The 13552-nt window shown below is 37.4% G+C and overlaps 1 protein-coding gene across 4 annotated transcripts in view; it reads left to right on the top strand.

Annotated features, from left to right (window-relative positions):
• The window catches only part of Tmf (TATA element modulatory factor), an 88330-nt gene that overhangs the window by 12963 nt on the left and 61815 nt on the right, over window positions 1-13552 (top strand). For 3 of the 4 annotated variants that reach the window (XM_081750550.1, XM_081750552.1, XM_081750551.1), the window contains exons 3-6: window positions 1248-1484; window positions 3764-5327; window positions 7960-8061; window positions 11034-11203. In XM_081750550.1, the coding sequence (XP_081606676.1) occupies window positions 1248-1484; window positions 3764-5327; window positions 7960-8061; window positions 11034-11203 (2073 nt within the window). The remainder of the gene's footprint in view (window positions 1-1247; window positions 1485-3763; window positions 5328-7959; window positions 8062-11033; window positions 11204-13552) is intronic. The other variant, XM_081750553.1, reaches the window with a different exon arrangement.

Here is a 13552-nt window from a genome sequence, read left to right as displayed (position 1 = left end):
AGTTTCTTGACGGAACTATTAGCTCCATGATTTTTAGTAAACTGTTCAGAAAATAATAAGAAAAAATATGTTAGCAAGAAGAAATTACATGTTAACGACAATACCAGTTCCTGTATGGCCAATGTTTATCTTTTTTTTTGCTTTGCAGTTTCAAATGGAAAGTATTGGAGTATATTATTCACGGCTTGCATCAATGATTTTTTTTTTGCTTGTTTCTTCACCTTAAGAAACAGCAAGTCTAGAAATTGTTTGACAATGATGATGACGGAAGAAACTGTTTTCACACTGGTTCAAAAATAGTTCTACGATCAGTGCATACAGAATAACCATATATGTATAAATAATTATCTTCTTGACAGGCTTATGGTCAGCAACAGACTTAACGGGAAGGAGAGGCATTTAATTGCTGGGGACCATTAATGTGTATAATCTATAAGGTCGGAGAAAAACTCCTCTTTCTTCTAGTATGCTACCTGATTTTCCTGGCGGATTGGAGTTTACCGTCTCTGTCAACACTGGGGCTATCTGAGCTGTGGACCTACAGTTAAAGAGGAAATCCGAACCACCATAATGTGAAATTTTCACCACCTGGAATTGGATCCTGTACTCCTTGTACCAAAGGTGACCAGTGGGCAGGGCTACTATCTGATTTGTAATTGTACATTGAAGTACTATAGTAATGCCTTCGTAGTATTCCTTTGTGGCCAAGTGGCTAAAGCGCATGCTTCCGTGTTCGATTCTTGATGGGCATGCGTGTCTCGGATACAGATCCGAGTAATAATTCGAGTCCATGGGCATGCATGCCTCGGATACAAATCCGAGTAATGGTATGAGTCTATGGGCATGCGTGCCTCGGATACAAATCCGAGTAATGGTATGAGTCTATGGGCATGCGTGCCTCGGATACAAATCCGAGTAATGGTATGAGTCTATGGGCATGCGTGCCTCGGATACAAATCCGAATAATGGTATGAGTCTATGGGCATGCGTGCCTCGGATACAAATCCGAGTAATGGTATGAGTCTATGGGCATGCGTGCCTCGGATACAGATCCGAGTAATGGGTCGAGTCCCATTTAACACAGTAGGTTGCGTCTCATGAAGCCTAGGTACTGAAAACGAATGTTAAATATCCATCAGTAATACCAATATCATTACTTTCCGGACATGTCACAAAATACTTTACAATGTTACGAAGTGATAAATCTTTGATTGTAACCTTCATATATATATATATACACATTTCAGTCTCACCTGAGGAGGATACTGATAGTTTTTTCGCTGCTTGGGGACTGAAATCGACGAGTAAGTTATCTAAAGGTGATAGCTTGTCTGAAGATCAGCCGGGCACTCATCTTCCCCCAACACCAGCTTCAACTCCTACGGATCACAAACCATCAGCTAAAGTTACCTCCTTAAGCACAAGTATCTGGGGTTCTTTTACTGGGTCATTTTTCGAAAATCCCAAGTCTCGCTCTGAAGATGGTAAGCTGGTTTTATTTTCAGCAAAATTTGTTTACAATGATACCGGGTATTTCAGATAAAACTTCTAGTGCTTATAAATCACACATGGCGTGAGATAACAGGATGAGACAAAAAAGTGTGATAGGAAAAAGTTAGAAGCCACATCAAACGGAGCTCTCTGCTTACCACACGGGGCCCTTTACCATGAGTCCCCGGGAGGTTACGTAAAAATTCTAAATGATAGTGTATGTAATTTGATACACCATTGAAAGGATAATAGAAAAACAAGCCTTTTTTTTAGGAAGAAGTTTTCATTGTAGGGTATCGCTTACGAAATTACCACTATTTCATTGTTGTCAATTCGTGCAGTCAGATAAAACTTATAGTTAAAAGGTGCTATTTCGTAAACTTTCCCCCTCCCTCTAAAAAAAAAAAAAAAAAAAAAAAAAACCCTTTCTGACAGAAGTTACTTTTTTGTGGATCAAAAGATCCAATATATTTCAATAAAAATGTTCTTGTAGGCCTTATATCTGGAGAATTACATATAGTGTAGCCAAACCCAAACTATCGCTTAACAGTATATGATGTGCTTATTCCGTTAAAAAAAAAAAAAAAAAAAAAAAAACTCGATTTAGGGGCCGTTCGAAAATTTTGTAGCCCCTTGATCCAAAAATGCTTCAAAAGATCCAATATATTTCAATCAAAAATTTTCTTGTACACCATATATCTGGAGAACTACATATATAGTGTAGCTAAATCCAAACTATCACTTAACTCAGTATGATGTGCTTATTCCTTAATAAATACGAAAACTCGATCTAGGGGCCGTTCACAAATTTTGTGGCCCCTGATCGAAAAACTAATTATTGGCCCAGATCGCAATCTTTTGATGCATTAATTGGGATCATTCCTAAAATTCTTGTTCCACGATCTCTTCAATGATGTATCAAATTACATACATTATCGTTTAAAATCTTTGGATAGTCCCCGGGGCCCCATTATAGGAGAGGCCTGTGGGGCCCATGGTAAAGGTTCCTTGCCTTCATTTGATGCAACCTCTAACATTTTCCAATCTCACTTTTTGTTCCATCCTTTTATCTCCAACCGATTGTGATTTATAAGCCTGGAAATTTTATCTGAAACAAACAGTATTTATATATTTGCTAAATTATCTAAAAGAGTAGCCCAATGTATTCAGAGAAATAAACTTTGTTAACAATTCATGTGTGTCTTTTAAACAGTAGTTTTGTTTAGCAAGAATTTGCACATCCACGTACAAAATACGTAGATTTTGATACATTGTTTTGATATGAAGGCTTGCAATAAGGATTTAAGAAGGCAAATTGTGCTCAACTTTTAGTACTTTATATAACAGGAACAAAACAAACATAAGGCAAGGGTTGAGTTTAGTCTTTTATTAACAGTAATGGAGCATGGTTAAGGAGAGGTTTACTTTTTTGAACAGCTTAGTCTTTCTTTTCTTTGGAAGAAATAACAAATACCTTGTCTTTGTATATTAATTGTTTTTGTAATTTGCAGTCTAGTGCGGTGGTTCCTACCCGGTGTGTCGCGACATTACTGGTGTATCGAGCAGTCCCATAGATGTATCGCGAAAGTTTAGAATTTAAAAAATTGTGAAACATTTAATAATCAACTAAAGTAAATTTTGAGACAGACTTCACCAGGCAACGCTTCCACAGGGACTAACAGTGCTTAGTATTTTATAAAATAACTACTTTATAGAAACTTTTAATCTTGCACTATTAGAACTTGCTTTTAATAAAAATAAAAAAAAAAAAGAAAAGAAAAAAGCAAACAAGTGCATTGCGATTTCATGGGTGTTCAATAAAGTGTGTCTTCGGTCAGAGAGGTTGGGAACCACTTACCTAGTGCATACGACAAAAAAATATTTATTCCAGTGAATGTTTGTTTGCATGTGGGCTCGAACTTTTTCAACCTCTCAACTTTTTTGAGTGACGACACACTTGTTTGATATTTTTATTATAAATAATTATAGTATCTATTATAATAGTGAAACCAATAGTTAGTTTTTAAAATGACTTTATATAGCAGTGATCATTATGGCTACCGTTGGAGGTGTTGACTGGTACAGTCTGCCTCGATTTTAATTAATTATTATTAAATTCTTCATGATTTTTAAATTCTAAAATTTCGCCACACATCTTACGGGACTGCGTGACACACTAATGTGTCGCGAAACATCGGTTGAGAACCATTGGGTTAAGAGGAGACAATTTTTTTTTTAATCATAATTGCACATTCTGTATTTTTTGTTTCAGATGGAAGTGGTTCAGAAGTTGAAGGTTCCAGCCAGCCAGTCTCAAGTCAGCCCAAAAAGTCTGATAATTCCTCGTTGTTCCTTAGTGGAGACTCGCAAGCGCCGGTGCTGTCGAAGGGTCAGGACTGGAATTGGGGTGAGATCAACATAGATGGGGATACAGAGGCCCTTCTTCGTTTGAAAGAAGGCAGCGAGGAGGACAGCTTGTTTGATGATTCTAGTGAGGTAGATGGTTTCAACAGAAGCAAACTCGTGGTTGGAAACATTGATAGTGAAAGGGAAAGCGTGCATGCGTCAGAAACTGGAAGTGACAGCAAGTCACAGGCGATGAGTGAAAGTCAAGAAGACCGTGCAATAGAGAGCGTAGATTTTGAACAAACTATTAATAAACAAGATGAAACTAGTGCTCGGACGTTATTGTTGCAACCGAGTGATAGTGCATGCCATACTCAAATGGACATCGTACACAATGTGCCAGTTACTAATTCTCAGTTCAATCCTGGTGCTAGACTTTCCATACATTCCACAGATAGCCCGGAAGAAGGTAGCGAAAGAAAATCTTCCGAAAGTGTAGAGATATTAGGATCTAGTGCCAGCTCGTCACCCGAATCAGATATGCTTCGGTCCGCATCTGAAGCTGCAATTAAGAAAACGTGTCTTCAAATTAGTATGCAATCGGGAGAAGTTGCCTCCAAAGAGGTTATTAGCCATAGTCACAGTTCCCCAGAGTCCGTTGAAGTTATTCCTGAAAGTTTAACATCTCCCAGTTCCGTTGAAGTGCTCGGCAGTAGTCGGGCGTCTTCATCGTATACCTCTCCCACTGACCCTGAGCATACTCTTGTTGCTCGTGTAGCGTCTACGTTAAGTGCAGAACTTCAAAGCGCTCTTAGTAAATACCATGAAGGGCAGACTACAAGCATTTTTTCCTCAGCGCCAGTTACTCCTGCCAGTGAAGAAGGCTCAAAATCGTTGGACTTAGCGTCCATTGATTCAGCGGAAGGTGATAGTGTAGAAAAAGTGTCTCCAGAAAGTGTTGAAGTTATACCTGAAGAAGAAGCAAGTTATGCAGAAAGTATGCACAGTTCAACTTCGGCTTCAAGCACCACAACCACCACTATTATGGAACCTAAATCCGAAATAGAAGTTGTAAAACTTGGAACTGAAGGAGAATCAAAAACTCTTCCGGTCGTGAAGTGTATAGAATCCGAAGGCTCCCTTTCGGATAGAACAATGCTTGATAGTGGCGGTACCGAGCTTATGGAAAGTAGTTCCGACACTGTAATGCCTTCTGACAAAGAAACCGATCCTATTGCAGTAGAAACACAATCCGAAGCAACGGATAGTTCCAGCCTAGTGTCTGTTAATGTAAGTGACTTAAGTGACGTAACTGGAAAACGAAGTGAAGTAATGGTGAAAGAAGTGTCGAGTGCCGAGAGTCAAAATTCCAGTGAATCAGGTGTTCTAAATACGAGCTCTTACGTAAGAACCATGTTAGCTGACGCTATGATGGAAAAGGAAGATGAGAAGGAAACTGTAAGAGAACAATCACCGATATCCTCTGAAAGGTAAGTGAGACCAGGTGTCACAGCCAATATAATTAAAATTATTTGACTTTTGCATTATCTAAAATGAAAAGTCTCCAGATATCAAATCGTTCAGAAGCGATCTATTAATTGGCAATTATTATTCCATTACTGAATAGAAGTCAACGTAAATTTTAGTGTTTATTGCTGAAAGACTATACTGCAGATATCATAAGATTGGTTGAATCGGGGTTTAGCGTCCCTTTCAGCACCGAAGATGTGTAAGACGTGGACCTACAGCTCCCGATTGGCATTAAACCCGGATCTCGTGAAAGTTTCATTAGAATATATATTGTAAGGTTTTACTTATACAGATATAGGTAGAGCACGGAAACGTTTCTTTATTACTGAATTTTATTATAAATGCTGTAATATAAAATCACTTTAGTGTAAATGGTTTATTAATATTAGATAAAAGGAAACATTCCCCCCAAGGCCCGAGCAGTCTAGGGAAGATCTCTACAGAGCTCTGAGTAAGCTAGGTAGAGTAGATTTAAAATTATTAATTCTCCACCGAAGCAAAGGAGAATTTAAAAGCCACAAACCACAACGCAAGTTGGGTGGTTGAAGTTAAAAGATTCCGACAGAGTTTTGAGCAAACTAAGTGGGTAAAAAAAAAGAAGGCCTAGAGCTCTAAGCAAGCTAAAGGCTTTGGGTTAGGTAGCTCCTAGAGCTCCAAGCAAGCTAAAGGAGTGGAAGTGACTAGCCAAAAACTGATAGTAGTAGTCGAGGTCTTCCTGGTTTTATAACTACTCCAGTGTGGTGCTGGAATTAGTAGCATTTCATCGTTGCATAACCAGTGGTGTTGCCAGAGTTCCTATTTGTAAATGTAGTAATTTGTAGTTAAAAAAAAAAAAAAAAGGTTAGTGCTCATAAATATAAATACGTGTTGGGTGTTAGTAAACAGAGCCATGTACTGGATATTACAATGTGAATATAGGTATAAATTCAAATGAAATTTTCGTAGTAGCCTACTACGGTATGAATTGCTTGGGATTTTTTTCCCTTAAAAAGAATTATATCACTAAATAGGGATTGAATATAAAAGACGTTAGCATCATAAAAAGAGTGTCACTAAGATGTATAATATGAGATTTTAATATTGTAAGACTTGTGTTTTTAAAGACTTTTGTTTGTAGATTTAATTGAGTTGGATTTATACTTTAGGAAAATAAAAAAAGGAATGACATTTTTAGTTGTACGTCTCACAATTGTGTTCTGTAAGCTTAAGGAGGTGGAATATTAATGAAAATAATTAAATGATTATTTAATGCTGCTCTAGTGGCTAGCAGTGGTTCTCAAAGTAGGGTCCGTGAGACCTAGCCAGGAGGTCCGCGACGCCTAAAAATTAAAATGTATTATAATAAAATGGAACTCAGAACTGTTACGCAAGAACTATTTTTAAGATTAAGAAACTGCAGCTGTGGGCAGGACAAAACAAAACAATAACTATTCATCATTTCCAGTGCTCAAGGATTTAATTGATTCTTCAGGTGAAAAAAATTCTGCTATAATGCACAAAACACTTTATAGGATACTTGAAAGCATTAGCTGCAAGTTGTCGAGAATATTTCTCTGCCTCACAACCTGGTAAAGGTTGGATTGAAAATCCTTTCACTAATGTAGAAATCCATGACATACAAGGTATCAATCTCCCTAACACAGAACAAGAACAGTTATTGGAATATCCTGAGATACTTCATGGAAAAATGTTTTCAAAGAAAATGAACTTTGTAGCTTATGGTTGCCTGTGCGCTGTGAGTATGAAGAGTTGTCTAAAAAGACATTGCAACATTTGATGCCTTTCCCTACCACTTATTTATGTGAGCGGATCTCTTTGTAGTATTAAAACCTTAAAACGAAATTTTCTTAATGTGAAATCGGGCCTAAGATTGATGGTGACAGAACTTATTCCAGATTCCAATGCAATTATTGAAAACGCAAAGAATTTCATTCCTTACATTAATACCCCCACTTTTGAGAATTGTTTAGCACGTGGATTTCCTTGAAAAAAAAAAAAAAAAAGAAAAAAAAGACATTGATTCTCAGTCTTGAAAGTTACTGCATTTTGAATTGAAAGAATCATGTATCAATCGTGTTTCCAATATTCAGTAGGAAACAATCATGTATCTACAGGATAAATTACTTATTGCATTATTTTTCTTGTTCTCTTTCTTGTCAGTGGTAATTCTAATTCACTATATATATTTTTAATATCGTGTGAAATTTCAGATAGCATTGCAAGGGGATCCGCAGATCACTTTCCGAATGAACAGGGGTCCACGTTATTGGAAAGTTTGAGAACCACTGGGCTAGTGGATGTGGCTTGGTTGTACCTGATCCCACGTTTGATTTCCAGTGGGAGAGCACGGAAATTTAATTTTACAATCATTCATTTCCGTTTGTTATCCGTCTTACAGTGCCTAAAGGGCATAACCATGGGACGTTAAATTAAAAAGATTTCATTTCATTTCATTTTCAAAAGAGAGAAGTATCATATTTTTTGTAAAAAAAAAAAAAAAAATTTTTTTAGATATATGTACACAGTGTTTTCCTTTGCCGTATTTTTTCCACTTTTCTTAGTGACTTCTTTTTGTTCTTTCTTGTACAACAGTCGGTCGGATATGGTGAAAGTGGAGTCTGAACAAACCAGTGGACAAACGTCAGGGGATGAACTCGAAACAACGACGTCTTCAGATATAGAAATAATATCAAGGTATGTAACAGCAGTGATCAGAAAATACAGAGTTAATCCTTCTTCGGTTTCATATAAACCACACAATTGCGTATGTTTAATTCTGTATGAGAATCACTTTACCTTCAGTTACTTGTACGTTATCCTCCACGCTAAAGGTGGTGAAATTTGGTCCTTGGTAAGAAGCAGTATATTCATGCTAATATTAAAGAGTGTAGTAAAAGTATGTAATTGCAATAACAGTTTAATTCTTAATCTAATGACAATAGTAACATCGCCGTTTATATATATATATATATATATATATATATATATACAGGGTGAGTGAAAATAAGGGTTAAAAGCCAATATCTCGCGAACTATACATCAAGTAAGAAAAATATTAAGAGTCAATGTACAATACAGAGAAGCCTTAAAGACGAGTCAAATACGAGGTTCCCCCGCCCCCCATTCCGGGGGAGAAGGGAGTATATGTGAAATTTTCAAATGAGAACATAGGTCGAGTGATACCTCGTTCGAAAGAGCTTGGAAAATTGAACAATTTTTGATATTTTGAAACAGGCTTGCCTGAAATCAAAACAAATTTCGTACAAAGCTGTTTGGTTTTCCACGATCTATCAAACAAGGTATCACTCGACCTGTATTCCCATTTGAAATTTTCAAGTTGGTCCTGGGGCCCCATGATGGGCGCCTTGGGGACACCATGACAACACTATTCCACGTTGCCTATGGCTTTTTCCTTTTTATTTTTTGTTCATCATTTTGTACTCAACCGTTTCTGATTTATAAGTACTTGAAATTTTATCTAATACAGGACCATTTTGGGGACCATCTTGAAAACGGTGCCTCATATCAAAAATTGTTTCCTACAAAAATTGTTCAATTTTCCAAGCTCTTTCGAACGAGGTATCACTCGACCTATGTTCCTATTTGAAAATTTCACGTATACTCCCCTCCCCCCAAAGGGGTGGCGGACCTCGTATTTGACTCATCTTTAAGGTCCCTCTGTATTGTACATTGACTCTTAATATTTTTCTTACTTGATGTATAGTTCGCGAGATATTGGCTTGTAACCCTTATTTTGACTCACCCTGTATATATATAGTAAAAGAAAGTGTACTGATTTAACAGTTTTCAGCTTCTTTCTCAAAACTTGTGTTTGTTGATGTAATAAATTTTATTTTTAATACTTACAATAAGTGGTCAGTAATTCAAAATATACATAACAAAAGAAAAGCAAATCATAAGAAATGTGATACGCTTTTCATGAGGTTATTAGGGTGTAATCCTACTTTCACCAAATCGGCTACATGACCATTATCACAACTAATTTGCTAGAAGTAGGAAAGCATCATTAATATTTTTATTGTAAATATATTTTAACTCTCTAATATCTTTATTCCTCGTTCCCTTCTGTTGATATAGATTTTTTTTTTTTTTTAATTTTAATAATTTCTTCCTTAATGATGAGGTACGTTTTATTCCTAAAATTCAGATCTTTGAATCCTGTGATGGGAAATAAAGAGTAATTAAGCTAAGTTCTTTGATTATGCACTGTAAAATATGAGGTGTTGAAACAACACAAAATGACTATCACTTTAGCGTGTTACTTGTGTGTCAATTCAGCACAAAGACATCGCCTTCCGAGCATATCAAAAATAACTAGTTACTACCTGGGAGCATTTGCATTAGTATTTATCGTTTAATATGAGCAAAGCTTTACAAAATATCTTCGGCACTTCTGCCAAGTAACGAATAATGTTCTATGTTTTCAGTAATAGGTCACAATAGTATTGTTTTAAACCTGTGAATCGTCTGACAACAGTAACACAGGCAACAGTTCTGCCATCTTATGTTCATATATGCTAAGACACAAGAATAACAGATAAAGAAGACAGATGGAAGCACTACTATCTGTGTAACAGTTGTCAGATGATTCACAAGTTTACAACAATATTATTGTGATCGATTACTGAAAACACAGAACATTATTCGTTACTTGGCAGAAGTGCCAAAAATATTTCACAAAGCTTTGTTCATATTAAACGATAAATACCAATGCAAATTCTCTCAGGTAGTTAACTAGTTACTTTTGATATGCTCGGAAGGCGATGTCTTTGTGCTGAATTGACACACAAGTAACACGCTAAAGTGGTAGTCATTTTGTGTTGTTTCAACACCTCATTTTATACAGTGTGAGGCTGTTTAGTGCAGTTTAGGACAAATATAAATTAATTGAATTAGTATCAAAGACTTGTAGATAAAAGAATATAGCGCCAAGTATAAATACTTGGTGCTAACCTTAAGACCGTGACTTACTAAAAATAATACAAAATTTACCATTTTTCATTTCCTTGTTCTTTTATAAGTGAAAGGAGATAATGAAATGCAACTTACCATAATCATAGATAATGTTATTTTACAGCAGAAAATATGAACCTGAAGAATTTTCAGTGTTGCCAGAATAACATTTCTCCCAAAATCTAAGTTAAGGCAGCGACTAAAGGAACAAACTCAACTGCATTTGATTACGTATCATGTCTTGGAATCCTATGAACTACTTTTTAAATAATAGTCATATTTAGTTTGTAATACACAAAATAGTCTTAGCATACATTAAATGTCTTAACATAGTCTTCAGTTTTTAAAATTAAGTGATAATGTTATTTAAATTTGCATGGTGGTATGCGCACCTGCCAACTGCACTGGACTTCGGTTGTAGTTCGGAGTCTTCGTTAGTAATAGGTCCTCTCTTTCATAACCTCGGTGTTATATAATGATTAAAAAAAAAAAAGATTTTTCTCCTTGTTCTAGTATTTGAAGCAAGTACAAAATAATGTATTTGTTCCTATTGTAATTTCATCACTCTAATTCCTTTTGTTGATTCGCAAGTTCTAAAACATAAAAGAAACATGCATTTTCTTTGTGATCCTGTCATACTATATTCATCTGAAATCTTTGTATTGATCAAATGTCTTTTTGTTGTATTTCAGTCCAAATGGCGATAGTAGTAGCACTCATTCTCGTCATAGTCCTGCGAAATTAGTTCTTCGTACAGGAAGAGGACATTTAGCCTCTAGCGTAGATCGATCAGATTCGCCAGGATCTGATGTGTTTGGTCTCGTTACTTCCAAAGAGAAAGCTGGAGGATCAAAAATTAAAGGTGAGCTACTAAATACTTTCTAATGTAGTAAATAATAAAATTAATAGTAATAATAAAACGATTGTTAATTTCTCGAAATTGATATCTGAGTTTCTTCGTGGCTATAGGGTAAGCGTGGAAGACCTGTGGGTTCGATGGGAGTTCATGTGGTTCAGATTGCGTGTTAAGCTGTAGATCCGCATCTCACATAGTCTCGATGCTGAAAGGGACGTTAAAACAGTAATCTTACCTATAAGGGAGAATCAGAAACTAAGGTTACAGGTCGGTATTTCTAGAGTTTCATCTGTTAAAGAGGAGTGAGAACTGTGTGGTAATTTTAATACATGGAGTTGGCAACTGTGCAGTTTCAGCGAGTCGCCACCTACGCCGTTAGTTGTAGGTAAACACAAACGGCGTACTCGTTTGGAAAACTGGTCTCGCGAAGAAGTCCGCTCAGTTATTCGATTTCTGTGGACGAAACATGTAACCGCGGCTGAAATTCACCGGCAGCTGGTAGAGATTTACAGAGAGATTGTAATGTCCCGTCATCATGTCGCAGAATAGTGTCGAGAGTTCGCGACTGGTAGAGAAAACAACGCCACCGACGAGGAGCACAGTAGCCGACCCATCACCACATCAACAGATTTGAACACAGCTCGCGTGGAGGAACTGATTGAGGACAACAGAAGGATCATGACACGATTGCGCGAAGCAATCAGGAGAAAACCGCCAGAACTTCTCACCGAGGGTGTCATCTTCTTTCACGACAATGCGCGCCCGCATACAGCCCATAAGACCACCACGCTGTTGAAGCAATTTTGCTGGGACATCATCGACCACCCTCCCTACGGCCCGGATCTCGCTCCAAGCGATTTTTACCTGTTCCCACACTTCAAGGAACACCTAGGAGGCCTTGCTTTGCTTCAGACAAGGAGGTGAAACACTTCGTGACAACATGGCTGAACACGCTAGGACAGGATTTTTACCAGAAGAGAATCTTCAGACTGATACGACAAATGCCACAACCGATATGAAAACTATAAAGAAAAGTAACCTAATGTGTGCATTATCTATTGGCTGTATGGAATAATATAACACATTTTACTTCAGGCTTTGTAACCTTACTTTGTGATCACTCCTCGTACCTACCTACCAATCGAAATTGAAATCATGAAGCGTGACCAAATGCTCGATGAAAAGGATGGATGCAGACATTAAAGTTGAGTTTGATTTTGCTAGCAGAAACTTTACATAAAGCTTGGTATATGACACAATTTCAAAAAGTTAAATGCAGTTGTGAAAGTCTTGTGAAATTTTCGAGTGCATCTACCATAGAGACCTGCACGGGCCGAATGTTTCGGCCCGAGCCCAATCCAGCCCGAACGTACCTAGGCCCGGCCCAGCCCGGGCCCGAAAAGTTTTGGAGATTTTCGGCCCGAGCCCGGCCCGGCCCGATAAGTTGTTCAAAATTCTTGGCCCAAGCCCGGCCCGGGCCCGATAAATTTTAAAAGTTTTTGGCCCGACCCCGGCCCGATAAATTTTTTAAAAAATTAGCTCGAGCCCGAATCTTTCTCAAAATTTAGTACTAAATTTCAGCTAACCCTCAGAAACATTTTCTGAACTTTGGTTCACAACCTGAAGCTTGCTTTCCGAATGGTACCATTGCCTGCTAGGACTTTGCCTGTCATCGAGAGAACAGAAACTCCATTCCCTGTAACAAAAATCTAACTTAATTGATTTTCAGCATAAAGTGAAGATGGCACTTTGTTTAGTGACAGTCAAAACATTTCCACCCCTTCTTGTCATATTTTGGGTTCAGTGAAGGTCAAGGTCAGAGCTCAATTTACCGCATAATGCCTACAATCCTCTATAGTGAAAGTGGAGCCGCTAAGCAACACAAACTGTAAATAGCTATTGCATTCTTTGTAACATTTTTCACGGACACACTTCAACGTTTGGCTTTATTCCAATCATCGTTTAACGAAAGTCAATAATTATTAAAGAATTGCAATTGATCGGCCTCAGCCCGGCCCGACCTGAAGAGAAATTAGTGTCGGCCCGCCCAAGCCCGGCCCGGCCCAAAGGAATAACAGAGTCGGCCCGCCCAAGCCCGGCCCGCGGGCCGGGCTGGGCTTCGGGCCTCGGGCCGGGCCCGGCCCGTGCAGGTCTCTAATCTACCAGCAAGCTACAACTTGATTTTATTTTAATGTTTAAAATTTGGCTCGAGCTTTATTATTATTATTATTATTATTATTATTATTATTATTATTATTATTATTATTATTATTATTATTATTATTATTATTATTATTATTATTATTGATTCGAATGTAGCTTGTAAAGAAAGAAAATAGACAGAGAAATAGGTGA

This window comes from Thermobia domestica, chromosome 3, assembly GCF_964235325.1.
Source record: "Thermobia domestica chromosome 3, izTheDome1.hap1.1, whole genome shotgun sequence".
Lineage (NCBI taxonomy): Eukaryota > Metazoa > Arthropoda > Insecta > Zygentoma > Lepismatidae > Thermobia > Thermobia domestica.
Note: the sequence above shows the minus strand (reverse complement) of the source record. Positions and strands in the feature narration are given on the sequence as shown.